This window comes from Meles meles, chromosome 5, assembly GCF_922984935.1.
Source record: "Meles meles chromosome 5, mMelMel3.1 paternal haplotype, whole genome shotgun sequence".
In the NCBI taxonomy this organism is placed as follows: domain Eukaryota; kingdom Metazoa; phylum Chordata; class Mammalia; order Carnivora; family Mustelidae; genus Meles; species Meles meles.
In genome coordinates, this window is record NC_060070.1 from 82,525,799 (window position 1) to 82,549,795 (window position 23,997).

The following is a 23,997-nucleotide window of genomic DNA, read 5'->3' on the forward strand; positions in this document are numbered from 1 at the left end:
TATAGATGAGAAAAATGCAGCACAGAATAGCTTGCCTCATATTAGCCATGTACTAACTGACTGAGCTGAGGCCAGAACCCAGGTGTGGCTAAGGTGAGAGCCTGTGGTCCTAATCACCACACTATGCTTTTCCATTTATTCAGGATCTTCGTATGTTTGGCTCTCCTTCTAGCACTGGTGTTAATCAACACAATACAAGTCTTTGCAGATTTCCTGCCTCATGCAGAAGACCTGTGTATAAATAGTGAGTTGTCAAAGCATTAGATGCTTCAGTAGATATTCATCTCAACCTCAGATATTCATATGAAGTGGGAACCCAGGTAGGGAGAAGGGAATTGTAAGAACAGTTAGGAAGAGCTGGCAAAGTGGAAAAAAGACTGGTGGGCCTATTACAGGGACTCGGTTTAGAGATGAAGAGAGCCCAAACCTGGAGTAGTGGCAGCAGAAGTGATTTCAGATGTTTTTATAAAGTAGTATTTTCAGTTAACATAGGTGATGAGATGTGGGAATTGAAGACAAATTCAGAAGCTTCATACAGAGTCGGAGGACTCTATTTCTTTCATTATTCACCATAACTTTTAAAAATCTAATTCTATTTTTGCTTTTATCCCTATGAAAGTTGCCTGTATCATTAATAAATCAGTTTTGTGTAGATTTGTCATAATCTTTACCAAAGAGATTATTTGGTTCTCTGTTCATATGTTGGTGAGTTTTTAAATTATTATTAAGCATTGAGACATACTAAGTCCCTTCGTATGGAAGGTGCAGATGAAGAAGACATGATTTCTCCAGTCTGAGAAAGTTTACAGACTAAAAGAGATGCACACAAGTATTTATAATGGAAGACAAAAAGTGATGAGTGTAAGACCAATGTAAAGTCTTCACGTCAAGACAGTTTGGAGGAAATGAATCATAGAGTTGAGATGAGCTGGATGGGTGGGAGGGGAGGTTAGGATCAGTCAAGCTTTCAAAGGGGGGGTGAATTCCATTTTTGAATAATGGCTTTTTAGAGCTATCATAATCTTAGATCTAATTGTATTTAAAAATTTTTCACAGGTGCACTTGGATGTGATTACATTAAAATTAATATGTGCATTGCTCCATTGTTTCAGATCTATTTTTTTCCTTGCTAGAGAATGCAGCCACAACTGAAATTTCTAAGAGATACTTTCTACTCAGAAGAAACTTTAAAGATTAGTGTATCAATCCACAGCCTGTGATAATTATTAGTTGGGTTTTAATGCAGCTTTTAAATTATCTTCCGGTGAAAGAATTTTAGACTGTGTTTAGCATTACTGTTTATTAACAAATTCAGTTTTTGCTCTACCTGTCCCTTTCCAAGTATGGTCAATTTGCTTGTACGTCTGTCAAATATTTTAATCAATAAATATTTTTCTGATATTTTCAGGTAGTATTAAAGGAGCAACAATAGTAGATGCCCTGGATACACTTTTTATAATGGAAATGAAAGATGAATTTGAAGAGGCAAAATCATGGGTTGAAGAAAATCTAGATTTTAATGTGGTGAGTTAAAAGTTGCCAATTCAGTTCTTAAATCTCAGCTTAACATGGACAAACTTGTTGTGGGGCCAATTATTGTGTTATATGACCTAGCAGAAACAAATAATGCAATTTTATTTATTTTTTTAATTTTTAATTTTTTTTTATAAACATATAATGTATTTTTATCCCCAGGGGTACAGGTCTGTGAATCGCCAGGTTTACACACTTAACAGCACTCACCATAGCACATACCCTCCCCAATGTCCATAACCCCACCCCCCTCTCCCGACCCCCCTTCCCCCAGCAACCCTCAGTTTGTTTTGTGAGATTAAGAGTCACTTATGGTTTGTCTCCCTCCCAGTCCCATCTTGTTTCATTTAACTGGCATCATACCGTATTCTTGCCCTCCATTACTACATAAGTAGTAAGACATACATAAGTATGTCTTTACTTTTTGGCAAATTCAGAGTAAGGAAAAAGAAATTAAAATTTACTGAGACCTTCATGTGCCAGGTGTTCATGTTCAAGTCCCACAACCATCCTATGAGATGGGCCTTTTTTTCTTCCTGCACAGTTTAGAAACCGGAGCTCCAGAGCCTTACCCAGAGCACAGCTAGTAGCGTATCAGGGCTGTGAGGCCATGTGGCTCCACAGGTCCTGTTTGGCACTGTTCCATGACGTTGTTTTGATTTTGTTCAGTGGAACACTGGGTGCCAGATGATGAGCTACAGTTCAACAAAAGACCACAGAGAAATTAAGATAGAGAAGCTTATTACTCACAGGTCCTGAGGAGATACACAGCAGTCTCCAGGGGCCACACAGAGAGGTTGAGGCAGAGGACAGACAGGACCTGGGGCACATGCCCTTCTTAGGGTGGCTATAGGCCTGTGGGGTCCTAGGCTAAGGCCAAAATGGTCAAATCAAACCAAAAAGAGCTAGGTTTGGGTGAGCGCCACAGGGGTCTTTTCTAAGGAGTGCACAAGGGAAAGGCCCTGGGGGACGAGGGAGACTCTTAGTCACAAGGGCGACTAGAATTTTCTTGTGCTTCTGCAGGCTTTTCTCCAGGGCTGTGCTTGCGTGAGGGAGAGGCAAGCACTGTCAGAGGTCCCCACAGGCCACTTGAATGCTGAGGCAGCAATACTGTGGTGTTCCCCAGTAAACAGCATCCATGTTCACACATAAACAGCTTCAACCTTTGTTCACTGTATACCCCCTCTGTATAAAATCCTGTCACTATGTATTTGAAATCTTTTAAAAATCTTTGTATGTGTACTGTACATTCTTAGCAAATACTTCAAAACCCATTATACACCAAGGAAAAGGTTCAGAATTAAGGAGAATGAACACTTGCCATACTTCTTAATAATTTTGTTCTGGGAGGACAACATCATGTCAGAGTGAATCTCATTCCATGGTCACTTTTACCTCACAAAATGAGGCTGACCAAAAAACTTGTTTTAAGAAAAGGAAGAGTGTTGACCCAGCTGTTTTTTTAGTCATTCATTAATTTTGCATTATTGGTATTATTTTTAATCTGAGATTGTTTCACAGAAAGCATTGTAAGCCTCTTGTCTATCTGGTGTGCATCCGATAATATCTGTAAATCCCCATAACCAGGTACAAACAGCATGCTCTATGTTGAGAATGGACAAAGAAAGGGTGTTTCCCTGTCAACACCCCCACCTTGTGGAACTCTTATCTCCCACAGACCCAGTGAGGACACCAGTGTCAGAGTATTAAAGATCAGTAAAACTAAATCTTTTTCCAAACTCTTAGCATTAAAAACCTCTGTAAATTAAAATTTCATATATTTGGAACCAACCGTCTTATTAATTGCTTTATATGCCCCATTTTGGAGATCACTGCCTTAAAGGACAATTAGATAAGTCTGTGTTTAATCTGCCTTATAATTGAATTGAGAGTATAAAGAAGACATATTCCAATATAAAGGGACCTTGGAGATCAATGTGTTCAGCTCTTTCATTTTAAAGATGAGAAAACAGACCCAAGGAGCTGGTGATTTGCTCAAGGTTCCACAGCTATTTGATTGGAATGACTTGTGGTATCTCTAATGTTGTCAATAGAATGGAATATGAAAAATTGAAATAGTGATAAAAGAAATTCTGTTTCTTTTTGAGGGTTTGTTGTCTCTTATTATTATTTCTGTCCCACATTGTTTTTGATAAGTAAATTCAGCCACCTACCTTTAAATAGGGTTTGTCTTCAGCTATCTGTGGGAGAAAAAATGGGTAGTGTGTTCCCTTCCCACAGCCCTTTCAAGAAAGGTTGGGGGAACAGGAACTGGATTCCTCAAAAATCAAATAATTTTTTTTTCTACTGTTACAGTATTTTGTTTGTTTCTTTGTTTCTCTAATTCAAGTACAATTAACATAATGTTACAGTAGTTTTGGGTTTTCAACACCAAGTGATTCAACAATTCTATATATTTCTCAGTGCTAATCAAGATAAGTAATACTCTTTTTCTTTTTTTTTTTTTAAGATTTTATTTATTTATTTGGCAGACAGATCATAAGTAGGCAGAGAGGCAGGCAGAGAGAGGAGGAAGCAGGCTCCCTGCTGAGCAGAGAGCCCAATGTGGGGCTCGATTCCAGGACCCTGGGATCATGGCCTGAGCCAAACAGAGGCTTCCACCCATTGAGCCACCCAGGCACCCTGATAAGTACTATTCTTAATCCTCTTTACTATTTCATCCCTCCAACCCCTTACCTTGTATTAACACGGTTCTCTGTATTGAAGAGTCTGGTTTTGGGGGCTTTTTTCTTTTCTCTTGGCTTCTTTTTTCTTTCTTTTGTTTGTTAAATTTCCACATATGAGTGAGATCATATGGTATTTGGCTTCCTTGGACTGACTTATTGCACTTAGCATTTTACCCTGTAGGTCTATCCATGTTGTTGCAGATGGCAAAATATCATTTTTTTATGACTGGGTACTATTCCAAGTGTATATATCACATCTTATTCATCTGTTCATCTATCAGTGGTCACTTGGGTTGTTTCCATATCTTGGTTATTGTAACTAATGTGGCAGTAAAGATAGGGGCACATATATCTTTTCTTTATTTTTTATTTTTTATTATGTTCAGTTAGCCAATATATAGTATCATTAGTTTTTGATGTAGTGTTCAACGATTCATTAGTTGCATATAACAGTGCTCATCACAACATGTGCCTTCCTTAATACCCATCACCCAGGTGCCCCCTCCCCCAACGCCCCTCCCTTCTGCAACCCTCAGTTTGTTTCCTGGAGTTCATAGTCTCTCATGGTTTGTCTCCCTCTCTGATTTCTTCCCCTTTAGTTTTCCCTTCCTCGCATATATCTTTTCAAATCAGTCTTATCATTTTCTTTGGGTGAATACCCACTAGTGGAATATGGGATCATATGGTAATTCTATTTTTAAGTTTTAGAGGAAACTTCATACTATTTCCCGTAGTGTCTGCACCAATTTGCATTTCCACTGACAGTGCCCAAGTGTTCCTTTTTCTCCACAACCTCACCAACACTTGTTATTTCTTGTGCATTCAGATGCTATCTCATGTGATTTTAATTTCCATCTCCCTGGTGACGAGTGATGTTGAACTTTTCATGTGTCTGTTAGCCAGCTGTATGTCTTTTTTGAAACAATGTCTATTCAGGGTCTCTGCCCATTTTTTAATCAGATTGCTTTTTTGGTCTTAAATTGTAAAAGTTCTTTATATATTTTGGATGTTAACCCCTTATCAAATATGTCATTTGCAAATATCTTCTTCCATTCAGTAAGTTGCCTTTTCATTTTGTTGATGGTTTCCTTTGCTAGCCAGAAATTTTTTACTTTGGTATAGTTCTAATCTTTTCACTTTGCTTTTGTCTCTTGTCTGAAGGAATGTTTCTACAGCCAGTGTCAAAGAAATTACTGCCTATGTTTTTCTTCTAGGAATTTTATGGTTTCAGGTCTCACATATAGATTTGTAATCCACTTTGAGTTTATTTTTGCATGCGGTCTAAGAAAGTGGTATAGTTTCATTCTTTTGCATGTAGCTGTTCAGTTTTCCCAGCATCATGTGTTGAAGTGACTGTCTTTTCTCCATTGCATATTCTTGCTCATTGTAGATTAATTGACCAAATAAGCATGTGTCTATTTCTAGGCTCTCTATTGTTCTTTTGATCTTTGTGTCTATTTTTATGCCAGTACCATGCTGTTTTGATTGCCACAGCTTTGTTGTCTACCTTGAAATTTGGGATTCTGATGCTGCCAACTTTGTTCTTTTTCTGGATTGCTTTGGCTATTTGTGGGCTTTTGTGATTCCATACAAATTTTAGGGTTATTTGTGTTAGTTCTGTGAAAAATGTTGATATTTTGATAGGGATTGCATTTAATCTATGATTGTTTTGGGTGGTATAGACATTTTAGCCATATTGACTCTCCTAGTCCATGAGCCTAGAATATCTTTCCACTTGTTTGTGTCATCTCCAGTTTCTTTCACCATTGTTTTAGTTTTACAGAATACTCCTCCTTGGTTAAGTTTATTCCTGGGTATTTTATTACTTTTGGTGCTGTTGTAAATGGGATTGTTTTCTTAATTTCTCTTTCTGCTGCTTCATTGTTAATGTATAGAAATGCAACAGATTTCTATATATTAATTTGTATCCTGCATCCTTACTGAACTCATTTATCTAAAATTGAATGATTGAGCACAGGAAGTAGACGTTAGTGCTACTAGACCTGAACAGTATCCAGGTCCCTAGTCTGATAATTAAAGAATTGCTTAATGACGTACTGTATAGTGACTAACATAACATAAAAAAAGAAAAAAAAAAAAAGAATTGCTTCACCAAACCTCACCAAATACTGCAACAGTGCTTTGCTTTCATGACCAGCAGTAATCTGAGAAATTTTGGAATCATTTATTTAAAAGAACTAAGGACAAAGGCCTCTCAAGCTAACAGAAAAGGTACCAGAAGACAGTTGACTGACGTTAGCCCACTACCAGGAGACATGAATGTGTTCTGTGGACCGCGGGGACCCATGAGGAAGCAGAGATAATCTAATAGGGGATATCACACTGTGGAAAAGAGCCCATTTTCTGCTTCCTTACTTGTAAGATAAAGCGATTGGACTATTTTTAAGTGATTGCTAAGCTACTGACTTTCAATGTTGTTTATTCAAAATTGTATTTTTTTTTTAGCAAATAAAAATAAGATTTTTATCCAGTTAATTGATAGACTTGTATAAAATACCATTTTAGAACTCCTGTTGTTGATCTTGGTCTGCAGCTTTCAAAATGTACTTTAAAAATCATAGCCACCGGTCTCAAATTTCTGTTTATTCTAATAACATTGCTAATGTGAGAGGTCTTCAAATATATTTGTTATAGTTCTCTCTTTGGGTCTTGTCATACTTTCCTTTAAACAAAAGTTCATCAATAACATTTAAGTGATAGTACTTTTTATATTAAAATTAGTGAACAAAGGCAGCAGCTCTTTCTGCCATGGGTCTTGTCCCCCTGCTTTAATAAAATCACCTTTTTGCACCCAAAAAATTAAATAAATAAATATTTTTAAAAAAATAAAATTAGTAAATAAAATTCAGGAAAGCTATATTGTTTTACTCTCCTAATCATTATTTTATAAAGTTCCTCAGCTAAGAGTTTTGTAGTTGATTTTAATATGTCTTATATGAAAATTTGTTTTATATTCACTCAATTTACGCAGAGATTCAGTTGTCTATATCAACAATTATGCGGTTTTCTTTCTGAAAACACAAACTTTTCCCATTTATCTGATGGGCAGAGAGTTTGAAAAGCTTAAGCAAAGAGGAAAAATTTGTGTTATGTTTAGGGATGACATGTAATATTATTCCAGCTTGGATAAATTATTGCTTGTTTTTTGTTTTGTTTTGTTTTTAAGATTTTATTTATTTATTTGACGGAAAGAGAGATCACAAGTAGGCAGAGAAGCAGGCAGAGAGAGAGGGAGAAACAGGCTCCCTGCTGAGCAGAGAACCAGATGTGGGGCTGGATCCCAGGACCCTGAGATCATGACCTGAGCTGAATGGAGAGGCTTAACCCACTGAGCCACTGAGGCGCCCCATTGCTTGTTTTTAAATTAATATTTTTTCCTGATAAAGTATTATAATTGATGATGTGAGAGTATTACAAAAAAAGTTAAAGCATCCAAATTTATTACAAAGGGAAAATAAGAAGGAAACTGAACAAGACCACTGCAATTGAGAGTTGGTTTATCCTGTGTGCTCCTGAGTATAAACCAATCTTTCAGTCAAAAATAAATTTCTTTGTATGTGAAATATTCAATTTGCATCACTTAAAGGTATAAAGTAAATGTTTTTTATTGGTTTATATGGTCATTAACTAAAACTCATTTTCTTTAATTAAGGCATAGCAAGTTGATTTAATTTGCATACTTGGTAGCACAAAGTTCAAATGGCTTTGATAACTGGCTTAAAATAAATCACTGGGATAATATGTAGGAGCAAGAGCTTCCCAGGTGGAGCTTTGTATCCCATTCAAGTATCTGTAGGGGCACATTGGTCTGGACAGAGCTCAACTGGTAGACTCCCATGGGTGAGTTTTATGGTTCTAATTCAAAGTAATCCTTAAAACAAAGAATCTAAAATTCTTGGTTACTCATTATTCATTATTCCATTCATGTATTATTTACCAAATACCCTTTTAAGTGTCAATTACTTACCCTCATGTCACTTATAGTCTAGAAGGAAAAATAGAATCGATAGCTGGGGCCAGGTTCTCTTAGGAAGGAAGAAAGGAAAGAGGAAACCACCATTTAAAGAGTATGGTGACACGCCAAGTATTATGCTAGATGATTTTTTTCCCCATAGGCTATCTTGTTTAGTGTTTGTGACAACCACACAGGGTAAGTGGTATTTTCTTTGTCTTTATAGATGAAAAGGTTGTTAATTAATCTGCCCCAAATCATGCAGCAAGTAAGAGCTATGGGTGAACAATGTCTGTCTAACTCAGTGACCCTGTTTTTAATTGGAGAGGAAATATAAAGAGTTGAGAATACATAGGCAGCCAGAGAATGAGTCCTCCAAAGTTAAGCATGTAATCTTAATATCATAGCCCACATTAGAGTGCATTTTTCCATAGGTATTCAATAAATTCTAATTAAAATGAATGAGAAGTGGGGCACCTGGGTGGCTCAGTGGGTTAAGACGCTGCCTTCAGCTCAGGTCATGATCTCAGGGTCCTGGGATCGAGTCCCGCATCGGGCTCTCTGCTCAATAGGGAGCCTGCTTCCCTCTCTCTCTCTCTGCCTGCCTCTCTATCTACTTGTGATCTCTGTCAAATAAATAAATAAAATCTTTAAAAATAATAATAAATAAAAAATAAAATGAATGAGAAGTAAAGCTGTCTTGTCCTATTTCCAAAGAAACTGTGCTAGACTCAGCTAGAAGACAAGCTGAAAAGGTGCACAAGTAACTGGACTGTATCATATTTTGAAATAGTTGGAAATTATCTGGAGTTCAAGTATAGTCGAGGTACTTGTGGTTTTTTTTTTTTTTGGTTTTTTGTTTGTTTGTTTGTTTTTTAAAGACTTTATTTATTTATTTGACCGAGAGAGATCACAAGTAGACAGAGAGGCAGGCAGAGAGAGAGAGAGAGGGAAGCAGGCTCCCTGCTGAGCAGAGAGCCTGATGCGGGACTCCATCCCAGGACCCTGAGATCATGACCTGAGCGGAAGGCAGCCAATTAACCCACTGAGCCACCCAGGCGCCCTGAGGTATTTCTTTTTATCTAGCCTACTTCCAGAAGGGATTTGTGGTGGCTCCTGGTACAGGAAAATCATTAACATAGGGACAAATGATCAAGAGTTTCATTTTGGGCATTTCTAAATTCAGTTCTGTGCTTCCTATTCTTTACTGTCACCTCAAAGAAGTATTGATTACCTACATCTTTGGATGGGAAAGTCTTCAGTATGAATTTTATAGAATATGTAGAAATTTTCTTGAGATAACAACTTCTTGTATAAAACCTCAGTGAAAGCCAATGTTATATTAAAATTACTATTAAAAAGCATTTTTCTTCGTTGAGGTGAAGTGAAACCTCTGAATGAGAGGCCGAGCTTTAAGAATGACAAAGCATAGATGATTAGCCTGTTCCAAATGCTTACCTAGCAACACATTGAGATGGTGGTCTTTGATAAGCCACCTGGATTGTACCTTTGATTGTAATGAATACTCTATGTTTAAGATAACAGAGACACTGGTAGCAAAAGTAACTTTATCCCTTTCCCCCTTTGTATTTGAAGTATAGTTGACATACAATGTTACACTAGTTTCAAGTATACAATACAGTGATTTCACAATTCCATTCATTATGCAATGGTTATAACATAAATATAGGCACCTTCTGTCACCATACAGCATTATTGCAATATTACTGACTATATTCTCTATGCTGTACTTTTCATTCCTGTAACTTATTCATTTTATAACTGGAAGCTTATGCTTTTTTTTTTTTAAAGATTTTATTTGTTTATTTGACAGAGAGAGATCACAAGTAGATAGAGAGGCAGGCAGAGAGAGAGAGAGAGAGGGAGGGAAGCAGGCTCCCTGCTGAGCAGAGAGCCCGATGCGGGACTCGATCCCAGGACCCCGAGATCATGACCTGAGCCGAAGGCAGTGGCTTAACCCACTGAGCCACCCAGGCGCTTTTAATCCCCTTCACCTATTTCCCCCGCCCCCTCACCTCTGGCAACAACCAGATTATTCTCAATATTTATGAATCTGTTTCTGTTTTTGTTTGTTCATTTGTTCTTTCTTTTAGATTCCACACATAAATGAAATCATGGTATTTGTAAAGATTTATGGTATTTATCTGACTTATTTTACTTAGCATCATACCTTCTAGGTCCATTCATGTCAAAAATGGCAAGGTTTTATCCTTTTGCACATGGCCGAGTAGTATTCGTGTATGTGCGCGCGCATGTGTGCGCATACCATGTATCATTTTGGATTAGTTGTTTTCATTTTCTTTCAGTAAATACTCAGAAGTAGAATTACTGGATCGTATGGTATTTTGTTTTTAATTTTCTTGAGGAACCTCTCCATACTATTTTCCACAGTGGCTGCACCAGTTTATATTCACGCCAACAGTTTAAGGATCCAGACTGTTCTTTTATCCAGACAAATGCCACCGTTTTTCAGGAAAATAAGTTATAAGATTGCCTGTTGGAAAGATGTAAATAAATTGACCTCAAAAAGCAATTTGTGATCTTCTCAAATGCCTGGATGAGTACTTGACTTGGGTCCAGAGTTCTATGCCACAGACCAGGAAAGAAGGGACTTTTATCTTAGTATTTGCCTTGGTCTGTTTTAGAGCAACATTATATCCTTATGGGTGCAGATAAGTTCATTATCTTGTAGAACAGGGTCATTCAGTATTTTCTATCTGAATGTTAATCAGTGCCTGCCAAGGGTGATGATTTGCATTTTGACTTTAAAAAGATACTGAGCTGGTCTCTCGGTTGGTAATTAGTGTGGATTGAATTGCTACTTGAGGGTTCTTCTGGGCCTACATAGTAAAACCAGCCAATTCACATAGGTAAGATGGTTATTTGCCTGTCTTTGTGGCCTAAGAAACTTGCACTTTGTTCATCTTAAGAGGTATATCTTCTTACTTAAATATGAAACTTTTTAAAAGCTGCTAGGACATATGTTACACTAAATTACATTGTTTAATGTTGCGATTTAATCTGTTAAAAGGATTTTATACTTTTAATCCTCGAAATAGTAATATAACACACACTTTGAAATACTGCTTATAAATAAAGGTGTCTACTAAGCTTCAACACAGGCAAGGTGTATAGGTCATTAACCACTCCTAAACAATGGCTCTGAAAAGTCTCATCTGGGGATGCCTGAGTGGCTCACTCAGTTAAGCATCTGAGGATTGTTGATTTTAGCTTAGATCATGATCTCACAAGTTGTGGGGCCAAGACCTGCATTGGGCCCTGGGCTCAGTGGAATGTGTTTCAGATTCTCTTTCCCCTTTCATCCTACTCACTCTCTCTCTCAAATAAATAAATAAAATCATATATGTTAGTAGCAGAGCCGTTATTATTAAACATAATTAGTGCATCGTTGTAGGACAGTTATTAATACTTGCTTGTTTCTCGCTTACAGTCATTGAGTAGAAAGCTGTCAGGGAGTTTGGAGGAATAGCTAGCAAAGCAGTGTCTGATTTGAGGGCTCAAAGAATTTTCCTTTAAAAAAAAGAAATCTAAGAATTGGGACCAAATACTCAGAATATTATTAAAATATTTCTGAAGATAAAAGTCTTTTTCCAAGAGATCCTTTTCAATTCAACGCAGTCAATCAGATCTGTATGCCCCTTGGAATCATAAGAATTAAGAATTCCTTAAATCTGGTATAAGTTTAATTCTAAATAATTGTAAGTCTTGTGCAAAGAAATAACACAAAAGTTCTTCAGGGGAAATTTCTGCCTCTGTAGCTGCTCCATCAAAAGAAAACTATGGCTAGATCCGTGCTATAAACTAAACTTGTTATTCTGATAGTCAGCCCCATTATTTCACTTAACTAAGATCTATTAAAATCTTTCATTTTATAGAAAATTTCAGTGAATAAATTGCCTACAAAAAATACCTGATAAATACTTAACAAAATTTTCTGAGTTGTTTAAAATGCTGTCTTGTCTAGTGGGAGAAAGTTAATCTTTTAGGCATTTAAATTTTGAAGTGTTCACTTTCCCTCTTGCTCAGGGAGAGTTAGGTTCTTTGTGCTCATGAATCATATCAAATCTGTTGACTGAAGGAAACCTTTCCCAATAGATATATGGGCAGAATGTTAAGGATTGGGAGAAGGAGACATATAAAATGGTTTATTGAATTAAACTCTTTTATCCATTTTAGCTGTCTTTATCAGTTTATCTCATAATTCACATATATGTAGTGAAACAGAGGCCAGAAATAGGAGGGATAAACTTACAGAAATTATAAGTCCAAGACACCCAAGACAGTATGAGATTAGTCCTGAAGCCTAAGTTTTCCATGATTTGTCATACTCACTTCTGGATTCTAGATGTGACCTTATTTATACCATATATATTTGTACCATGTATTTTACCAAATCAAACAAAATTTCCAACTTCCACTTGTTTATTAATTGTGATATTAACAAATAGGTGTATGCAGTATAGCCAGAAGCCTGGATCTTCTTCTCAAACTGACACTCACCTATGACAGTGGACTAGCCATAGAATATATGGAGAATATTGTTGCAATGTAACCTGACTTACAGATTTAAGGAAGGAAATTTTATTTTAAAATAAACACAAGATTAAGGAGTCTGCAAAATTCACATTAACTGTTAGAAAAAGTCACAGAAGATTTTCGTGTTAAAGGCTGTTTGGAGCTCTCCTTCTTGACATACCGTCCTCTTCATGACCTAACCCCTCTCTGTCTTCAGGCTAAGTCACTGCAGAAGTTCCAGAACATCTTAGAAGACATTGCATGAATATTGATGGGATGAATATATTCACTTTAGATGTAACAAGATTATTTTAATGGAAATCATAATCAGAAATGTGTAAAAATAACCTAAAACCCTGATTGTAGAAATTCCCTTTTGAAAATCCAGATAGCCTATAAAGTAGATCAAACCCAAAAGGAAGTTTGGTCGGGGTACTATATTTCAAAAGAGGATTTTTAGCCATCGAGAAATAGGATTCCCGTGAGGGTGAGAGCAGATGTGTCAGTTTGCATTCTAGAATTTAGAATATTAGGATTCTGGAGTTTCTGATTTTCCAGAAACCCCTGTGGAAATAAACTAAGTTAGACCTTAGTTTATTGAGGCTGAGTTACTGTGTAGTGGGTAATGGCAGCAGCTCTCCGCTGAGCACTTTCTGCCACATGCTATGTGCAGTGTTTTTTATTCATGGACTCATAGTGCCTTGTAAAGAATGCCTTGTCCCTTTTTACAATTGAGAAAAGAGAGGCTCAAAGAGACTAAGTGATATGCCTGGGATCTCACACTCAGCTAGTTCCAAAAGCAGCCCTCAGTCCCAGGTCTTTCTGACTCTAGGGACTGTTTTTATGGTCTGCTGTTTCCAATATAGAAAACCAATTTGCTATGGTGAGATAATTTTTATTTTCTTAGTCCTTTTCATCTAAGGATCTATAAAGAGTGACCAAAAGTGTCTAAATCTGCCTTCTGACCTATAACATAATACAGCCCGGAATATTGAAAGATCTCTCAAATTAAGGTTTCAAAATAATTTAGATTTACCTTTGACGATGCTAAGTGAAATAAGTCAAGCAGAGAAAGTCAGTTATTATATGGTTTCACTTATTTGTGGACCATAAGGAATAGCATTGGAGGACATTAGAAGGAAGGGAAAAATGAAGAGGGGAAAACCGGGGAGTGGAAGATGAACCATAAGAGACTATGGACTCTGGGGAAAAAACTGATGGGTTTATTTTATTTTTTTTTTGTACAGATTTTATTTATTTATTTGACAGAGAGAAATCACAAGTAGGCAGAGAAACAGGCAGGGGGGTGGGGGGGAAGCAGGCTCCCCGCTGAGCAGAGAGCCCAATGTGGGGCTCGATCTCAGGACCCCGGAATCAGGACCTGAGCTGAAGGCAGAGGCTTAACCCACTGAGCCACTCAGGTGCCCCCAAACTGAAGGTTTTAGAAGAGAGGGGGAGGGGAATGGGTGAATTTGGTGATGGGTATTAAGGAGGGCATGGACTGCATGGAGAACTGGGTGTTAATACAAACAATAAACCATGGAACACTACATCAAAACCTAATGATGTACTGTATGGTGACTAACATAACAATAAAAAATATTTAAAATTTTTACCTTTGATGAAAAGAAGTAAAATAATGTGAATTCTAACATCATTCCAGTTTTCAAAAGGAGGGAAATATGATGATTCTTGAGTACTACTAATGGTGATATGACATTCCTTTGAAAAGGCTTTTAAAGGCAAGGACACAGTAATCACTGAAAAGCTGCATGGGTTCTCTAACAAACCAGATTTGCTTCTTGGACAGTCTCACCAGACTGTTAGATCCATGAAATTCAAAAGGCAAAGCAACTGACCTTGAGCATGGTACTTTGTAAGGTCATTTCTCGATATTTTACAGAGGAAGATAAACAGAATTTAGGCTCTAGAATACATTGCTGGATCAGTCACTGGTTGAATAACTGTATCCAATATGACTGACTGATGTCTAGCTGAAGATACATTTCCGATGTATTTGACATGTCTCAGTCTTATACCTTGCAGTAATTTTTATCAGATGTCTATATAAAAGTCCTGATTATCCAAAATTTTCATAGGAGGAAGAGAATGCATCTCTGATGAACCCATAGCCAGAATCAGAATATAAAATTACTTTAATGGGCTTTAGTAGAAAGAAATGTGGAGGACTGTTCTCAGGTTTGAAAACTGAAAAACAGGGGTGCCCGGGTGGCTCAGTCAGCTAAGCAGCTGACTTCGGCTCAGGTCATGATTCCAGGGTCCTGGGATTGAGCCCTGCATCAGGCTCCCTGCTCCATAGGAAGCCTGCTTCTCTCTCTCCATCTGCTACTCTCCCTGCTTGTGCTCTCATTCTCTCTCTCTCTCTCTCAAATAAATAAATAAAATATTTAAATCAAAGAAAACAAACTGAAAAACACAAGTAAAAATAGAGAGTGATATGATTTGAGGGTTTAAATTCATTAGATTTTATTATAAGACATTGTTACCTTTAGACATAAGAAATATCGCTGTGTGAACTAAAATAACTTAATGAATTCCCTTCCTTTTTCCTTATCAGTAATCTTGTGGGATATAAAAGCTTTTACCAATATTTATACAATGTTCATTCAGAATGATACACTCATTGATAAATTACACCTATATAGAGTGTTTGTTGTCAAATTATATCAGGTAAATGTTGCAAATTATGAAGTACTGCTAAACAAATTCACCAAAGAGTCTTATATTCTGATTCTTTTGTTTAACTCTAACCCAGTAATTCTCTTTCCTTTTTTTAAAGATTTGCCTATTTATTTATTTATTTGAGAGAGAGAGAGAGGTGAGAGGCAGAGGGAGGCAGAGGTGAGAGGCAGAGGGAATCCTCACAGCTTAAAGTGGTTGATCCCAGGACCCTGAGATCATGGCCTGAGCCAAAACAAAGAGTTGGCCACTTAACAGACTGAGCCACCCAGGTGCCCTGTAATTCTATATCCTGAGTTGTTTTCATAGTCTTCCTTTTGCAGAAAATTTTTTGAAAAAACTTTTAATGTAAGCAGTTGCCTAGCTTTAATTTTTAGATCCTTATAACTTTTTAGAGAGAGCATGTGAGAATTAAATGAAAATATTTGTCTATTTTCTTTTCCACTATTGTTTCTTCCCACTAAAGTAAACTCCCATGAGTTTGAGAACCCTGTCAGTCTTCATTACCATGACCCTTGAGCCTATGACAGTTGACTGGAACATGGTAGTTGCTTCATAAGTGTTTGTTAAAGGGAATAATATCTTGGATGATTTTAACTAAGCTCATCTTTGGGGCATGGGTGGCTCAGTGGGTTAAGCCTCTGCCTTAGGTTCAGGTCATGATCTCAGGGTTCTGGGATCGAGCCCCGCATCAGGCTCTCTGCTCAGCGGGGAGCCTTCTATCCCCCACCCAGCCTGCCTCTCTGCTTGCTTATGATCTCTGTCAAATAAATAAATAAAATCTTTATTAAAAAATAAACAACTAAGCTCATCTGTCAGATATTGACTCCACATAGTATAGTTTACTGTAAACCTCTGTGATTATCAGTGAATGGTTTGACCTTACACAAAAGTGAGCAACTACTCAGTAGGCCAGTCAACAGGAAAGGAAGCTAACTGTGGATTGACGTGTATCTTACACTATGATAGATTAGCTGTGGTAAATTTTTTAGTAACAGCATGTCAAGTGTTATAAAATAATACAAGTATTTGTAGTAGTTGCTGATTATATGCCACAGTTAAATGCCCATTAATAGAGACATGGTGCATTACAATGTGAGGGGATTAAGGAGTCAGGATAGGGGAGCCATGGGTCAGGAATCAGAGTACTCCTGTCAAATTCTGACTCAACCACTTGTTAGTTGTCTGATGTTACAGTAATCACTGTCTCAGTTTCTCCATTTGTATAATGAACATAAGACTAGTAATTATTTCACAGGGTTGGTGTGAGGATTAAAGGACATAGTCCGTGTAAAGAGATTATGCATGATATGGTACACTGTGAATAATAAAAGCAAACTCCTTTTTGCAGATGAAATTTCTGCTCCGAAACATGTGACCAGGAGCTCCTGGGTGACTCAGTGGGTTAAAGCCTCTGCCTTCGGCTCAGGTCATGATCTCAGGGTCCTGGGATCAAGCCCCACATTGGGCTCTCTGCTTAGCAGGGAGCCTGCTTCCTCCATTCTCTCTCTCTCTCTCTGCCTGCCTCTCTGCCTATTTGTGGTCTCTGTCCAATAAATAAAGAAAAATCTTAAAAAAAAACATATGACCATCCTCGGCCACAGGCAGGAATTTGGGAACCAGCACCTGGAACCCAGGTCCCTCCAACTTCAAATTCTATTTGCATTCTAGCTGTGCTGCTTTATCATGATGTGAGAAGAATGCTAGAATCAAGTTCAACGACCAGCCAAAATACAGAGTCTGAATGGCCTTTCAGGAAGAAAAAGAAGGCAAATGAATAAAATAAAAGGAAAACACAGAATAGGAAAATAAAATATCCTGGCCTGTGGCATCTGCACAAATAGGGAATACTAAGTAGTATATCTTGTTGTTGAACAGAGGGAGGAAATAATTTTATAAATATTTTATAATTGTTATTTTAAGAGTCAAAATTATTTCATCTATTTACATATATTTTGACACTGTTAAAAGACAGAACTTTTTCTCTTGTATATAAATTGCTCTGGGCAAGCAAATAAGAGTGAGCAAAATTTAAATATTTGGTCTACTTTATCATGATGGTATTTTTCTCAATTGTGTACCATCATTTATGTATGAACCTCCTTTATTTTGTTTCCACAGAATGCTGAAGTCTCTGTTTTTGAAGTAAATATACGCTTTGTTGGTGGGCTACTCTCAGCCTACTATCTGTCTGGAGAAGAGGTAAGATGAAACTGTAAAATTACATTTTAGTGGGAAAATTTGCTTTTTGTGGTATCTGTTCTCATATTTCAATAGGTCTCTAGCATATACTGAATTTAGTGTAATATATACTCATTAAACGAGCACACTGGGCAAGTTGGGCACAACATGTTCTGAAGATATGGTAAGCAATGCCTTTTAAAAAACCTAGGTCCGTTCTGTTAGGTGTGATGTGATTATAACTATAAATTAGATATGCCTGTAGACAAAGAGGTTTAGTGCAGTGGCAGGCTTGTGGATGAATTCTTTTTCTTTAAAAATTATTTTAAGCTTAGCTTAATAAAAACCTTTTTGAAGGTCGAGTAAGTTTGACAAGTGAGATCTGAAAATTACAGTGAGGGGGTAAGTGAGGTACTCAGCCTTCTAGTGAGAAGTCCTGTAGGCCAGTGTCCCTGTGTAATGTGCTTTGGAGCTCTTCCTAGAGTGAGGCTTAATTAATTGTCTATTCAGAAGAAAGCAGGAATTTTTAATTTAGCTGCCTTTTATTGATAGATTAAGAAAGGATTTTTGTATCATGCTTATAAAGAGCACAGATGCTATTTTCTTGAAAGGTTTTGGACAAGTTTATGAATATCCTAAGTGTCCACTAAGAGTTGCTGGAAAGGACTTCACCTTTAATGTTGACAGTATTAAAAGCTGACGTCAAGGAAAAATAGTCACATATTTCAATTGCATGTCAATCAGATTTGTGTGAGCCTCAGCATTCTGGCTGGGGGAAGAGTGGATCTTACCTAGTGTAGTATTTCATGTATTTCAATGCTCCTTCAAAACCGATTTAAGCAGAGCAATAAATGTTTAATGAGAAAAGCTGCTTTACTTTGTTCCTGTCTTCCAGGTACTTTCCTAGCCATAGCAAAACAGCCTGCACAACCTGAATGTTCACTCTGTCCTTAGATTTTATTCTACCGTAGATATTTTCAAAGTATATAAATGACTCTACATTCGCCCATATCTGTCCTTTTAAGTGTTAAGTTCTTTTTTTCATTATGAACTCTGTCACCTTCTCAGCCAGAGTAATGAGACTTTCTGGCACATTTTTCCTCTTCTTCCCTTTTTCCAGGCCCACATCCCTTCATTTTGGTTTGGTTTAGGATGTTCCAAGCCTTGAGCCAGGGAATCCATATTTTTAAAAAGTCATACTGAAAATTAATGTTATTTTAGTTAGCAACTTTCTGCTCCTAGAATATTTGTCATTGAGTATCCAGTGCCTGGTATTCTTACTCTTTTTGACATATGTAGGAAGAACTTGGTTTTAATTTTCTTCAACATTTATATGGAGGTGAGACGACTTGGAGGAAATAAGAACTGCATCCTTCTATATCTGGGCTCAAATAGGATAATTGAGCATACAAAGAAAAACAAGTAACATTTCTTTTAAATATGCATCATGTTTAGTTAAGATACTTTTTCACTTGTAATGGTGTCTTAAGTTTATATATATTTGTTACAAGTGAAAAAATGTCCTAATTAAACATATCTGTGGGTTTACATATAAACCCATGATATCTGTGGTTTTATATAAATTATATAAATATACCCACAGATATTTTGCCTATAGATAAAATCATTTGGCTCAGATTTTCTAAAGGTGCTTTTTTATTCCATATATAGCTAACTTTAGCAAACAAAGTACTACAAAGAACACCTCCATTAAAAATAATTATTCTTTTAGTGTAATTTTTGGTCCTTATCCCCATACAAAGCATAGTTTTTATTACATCGAGACTTTCTGTATTGTGATTTATAAATATTACTTAAGGTATTTCCATTCTCACTTAATTTTTTAGTTCATAAAGATTCATCTATTCAGCATAGTTTTTGCATAACCCCGTCCCTAAATGTTGGGTAGTTGGGTTTTTTCCAGTTCCTGTATTTTGGATGAGTAGCTATAATCAGTAGATAAATATTTATTCTCTTAAATGGGATTGCTGGGTAAGAAGTGGTTAGTACTAGTCTGTTTTCTTATCATTCATCCTTTTTCCTCTCAGTTACGTCATCACTGACAATTTCTGACCAGTGCACTCAGGGAAGTTGACTATCAGGAATGTGGTCAAGAAAAACTATTTTACCCCAAGTCTGTTCTTGAGCTGTTTATCTCCATATCCAAATGAAAAAAAAAAAAAAAATGAACATTCATTAATAGAAAGAACACCAACATAGCCAAATTATGAATTACTTGGTCTCAGATTGTTGATAAAATTCTATACCATACATTTGTATGTAGATCAAGGTATTTACTAAGATAGTCTAGGCAAATTTATCTTCCTAGATTATCTTATAGATAATCTAGGGGCTAGTAAGTCACTGTAATTTGACATTCTCTTTTCATTGCTGAGGCTCAGGAGTGTTTTAAGAACATCATATAAATCACCATCAGAACTAGATAGCCCCACATTGATATAAGCTCAAAATTCTTAAATTTATATTGCGAAAACAGAAGAGGAATACCATTGGTTTGTGTTACATGCTTCAGGGGAAACTACAATTAGAAACACTCAGGAGTAATCAAGAATGCCAATGGAACTGTAAACCCTACCAAAATTACAATGGTAACATGACATACCAGTTGATAAATAGTTGGACTGTAGGGACATTTTCAAAAATTTTAAAACACCCTAGCTCATTTAAAATATTTGGTAGTGCCATTAAAAACAGTCGGTCACAAGGTTTTCAGTCTATATAAGAAATGCAAACAATCACAAGAATTACAAACAGGATAGTTATAAGATGAATACTAAATAGGAATGATCAGTATTAAATAGAAGTAAAAGAGGTAGTATTGCTCTACTACAAACTCAAGGGAAACTAAAGTCCTCATTGGAGACAGTAAATAGCGATAGAATATCATTACCCAAAATATGTTCTACAGAGCACTAGTCTCTTTAGATACTTCAGGATAAGTCTGTATCCATATATGTACTAAAAATAAATTCAGAAAAAACTACATCTTATATTCTATCCTAGAAATTCACAATGTACAGAAAAAGAAACTAACTGAATTTTATTTATCCCTCTGTTTAACATACTTCCTTAACTGTAACCTTCCTCCTTTTTCCTTAATGTAACATTTGCTAATCCTGAGTTACAAATACTGTTCCCCAGAACAAATTTTGAGAAACCCTGCTATAGAATAAGAGTAACCTAAGCAAAAATGATCATTGAAAATTTGCGAACACAAAACAAGACATTACAAGAGGAGATGATGTATGTGTCAAGTATCATGTATGAATATACCACATATTATTTGTTTTACAGTAGAAACCAATGACTTTATTCAGCAGAAAGTTAATTTAATAGGATATAGTAATGCCACATCCTCCTAGTGAGGGCTGAAAAACAAGTTGGAAGTAAGCTCAATAATCACTCAATCCTAGAATTAATAAACATGCCCTGTTTTTTCTACCCTTGACAAGACACAAAGGCCCAGGAGAAAGAAATCAATTGGCAGTTTGGTTTACATGTGACCCCTTAAGGATCTTGGGGAAAGAAAGAGAGGACATGATAGAAGTCTTCTATAGGGTTTGAATTCCGTATCCCTTGAACATGGAGTGTACATAATTCCTGAACAGGAGACTGAGGCCTTATTAGAAGGGTGAGAAGAATAAATGTTTGAGAGCCAAAAAGAAACACAGTATCACTGCGGTGAGTAAGGGTGTAGGAGGAAACAAGCCATGTGGAAACTGATAATTTAATAATATACTTGAAAACACTTTTCCTGATTTACAAAACTACTTTATTGTATAAATTAAGAGAGAACGTTTGGAATTACTAAGGTATTACTCCTCAGGGGAGACATTTGCCTAGTATGATTTATATAGGTGAACTAGAAAAATAAGACACCAACTACTGGATGCTAAAACAATTGAAGAACTGGCTTTCAATGAAAAAAGGTAACCAAGACATTGATCTAGCACTGGGGAAACACATATAATGGATTCTTATATTAGATCAGGTAACTCTGCCAGGATATCTTTCATTTCAAGGGAACGAGAGTATTTTTCCCCAAATTCACCAAAAGAAATCCATTGCTCCATACACGAGTACCAAAGATTGCTGAATAGCTTCCTTCAAAGAGAAGTAGCTAATGCCACTAAGTTTAGGAATATCAAGGGAAAAAACATATAAGAAGGGGGTAGGATTATGGACTGGAGAAGAGAGAAATAAGATGGAGAATGTGAGTTTATTGGTGGAAAGATTTACTGTTTTCTCATAATAGGATTCAGATATTTGGGCTATTTAGGGGGCTAGCCATCAATTTTATAGAGTGTATTTAGTGATGAATAATTATAAAAGTGTTTAGAAATCCCTTAGAAAATCAGGATGGGGTTCCCTTTCAAACTGTGTCTGCCACCATCCATGAAGATAAAGTCATCTTCCAGACCATCCACCTATCTGTCTCCTGCCTTATTCTGCAAAGAAATTTAAGTGACTTGACTTATCAGAAATGTGCATAATACACACAGAGCTATTGAAAACAGAGAATAAAGTCAGACTATATTTTTTTTAATTTAAGTTTTTATTTTAATTCTAGTTAGTTAACATACAGTGTTATATTAGTTTCAGGTATACAGTACAGTTATTGAATAGTTCCATATATAAGTCTGGGTTCAATATGACAGATGGAGTCCTTCATCCACATCATTTATTTCACACATTCCCCCCACCCATCTCCCCTCTGGTAACCATCACTTCGTTCCCTATAATTAAGAGTCTGTTTCTTGCTTTGTCTCTTTCTCTCTTATTTTTTTCCTTTTTTTTTCTTTTGTTTCTCAAATTCCACATATGAATGAAATCATACAGCATTTGTCTTTCCCTGACTATAAAGTCAGAGAATATTAGAGTCACAGGTAAGATTAACAAACATCTGGTATAGCCAAGCAGGCTTTGGGCAGAAATTTGTCTTTGGGTTTCCTAGCAGCCAGAGCAAAAAAGGGGCAAGAATTAATAGTAATTTGGTTTTCCTTTTTTTAATGAACACTAAAAATTGGGTAACATAAAATTACCCATAAATAATATCACCTTGTACATACTAAATTTTCCATAAAATGTAGAACTATCTGGTATGAACAGGGAAAAAAACAAAAACAAAAAAACAGATCCACCAGTAATGCATTAATACTCCTCTCCCCAAATCCTGCCTATAAAAATCAGGCTCAGATTTATCATCCTCTTTGGCTAGTATTTTAATTATGGACTCTAATAAGGTTGATTTGAATCCTGGAACAAAAGATATCAATAGAGAGCATAATTACAAATACACACACAAAGATTTAAAAAACATGATCAGGGGCGCCTGGGTGGCTCAGTGGGTTAAAGCCTCTGCCTTTCGCTCAGGTCATGATCCCAGAGTCCTGGGATCGAGCCCCGCATCGGGCTCTCCGCTTGGCAGGGAGCCTGCTTCCTCCTCTCTCTCTCTCTGCCTGCCTCTCTCCCTACTTGTGATCTCTAGTTGTCAAATAAATAAAATCTTTAAGAAATAAATAAATAAATAAATAAATAAAAAAAAAATAAAAAACATGATCATAGTACCCTAAAAGCAAAATATAGTAAGCCTAGGGGTGCCTGGGTGGCTCAGTCTATTAAGCAGGGGACTTTTGACGGGCTCAGGTCAGGAATGCAGGGTTGTGGGATTGAGCCACCCTGTGTGGAATTTGCTGTTGAGATACTCTCCCTCTCCTTCTGCCTCTCACCCTGCTCATGCTTTCTCTGTCTCTCTAAAATAAATAAATAAAATCTTAAAAAAAAAAACTAAGCCTATAAAATGAATCCATGACAGATTTGAGCAATGTAGTTTAAAAGGAGGCTTGATATAATGGCATAATGAAATAGAAAAATTAGGTAATCAAATCCTTGATCAATATTTATTATATGTTACAGACAATGAAAATTTTTAATAAAATTTATTTATAATGCCATAATCAAAATATAACACTGAGCATAAATGATACACATATTTAAAATAGTGGAACTTCTTGAAATTTTTTTTTTTATATTTTTATTTATTTGACAGACAGAGATCACAAGTAGGCAGAGAGACAGGCAGAGAGAGAGGAGGAAGCAGGCTCCCCGCTGAGTAGAGAGCCTGATGTGGGGCTCGATCCCAGGACCCTGAGATCATGACCTGAGCCGAAGGCAGAGGCTTTAACCCACTGAGCCACCCAGGCGCCCCCTTCTTGAAATTTTTTAACGAAACTCTTAAATAACTGGACCAGGGAGTGAATCTATAGTATTAAGAGAGACTACTCAACAAACAACTGAAGTATAAGCATCCCTTTAAATTCTGTGGAAAATAGCCCATGTTTTTCT

At 36.5% G+C, this 23,997-nt stretch overlaps 1 protein-coding gene across 2 annotated transcripts in view; it reads left to right on the forward strand.

Annotated features, from left to right (window-relative positions):
* MAN1A1 (mannosidase alpha class 1A member 1) overlaps positions 1-23,997 on the forward strand; it is a 169,747-nt gene that overhangs the window by 43,307 nt on the left and 102,443 nt on the right. For both annotated transcript variants that reach the window (XM_046004441.1, XM_046004442.1), the window contains exons 4-5: positions 1,409-1,524; positions 17,572-17,652. In XM_046004441.1, coding sequence (XP_045860397.1) covers positions 1,409-1,524; positions 17,572-17,652 — 197 coding nt within the window. The remainder of the gene's footprint in view (positions 1-1,408; positions 1,525-17,571; positions 17,653-23,997) is intronic.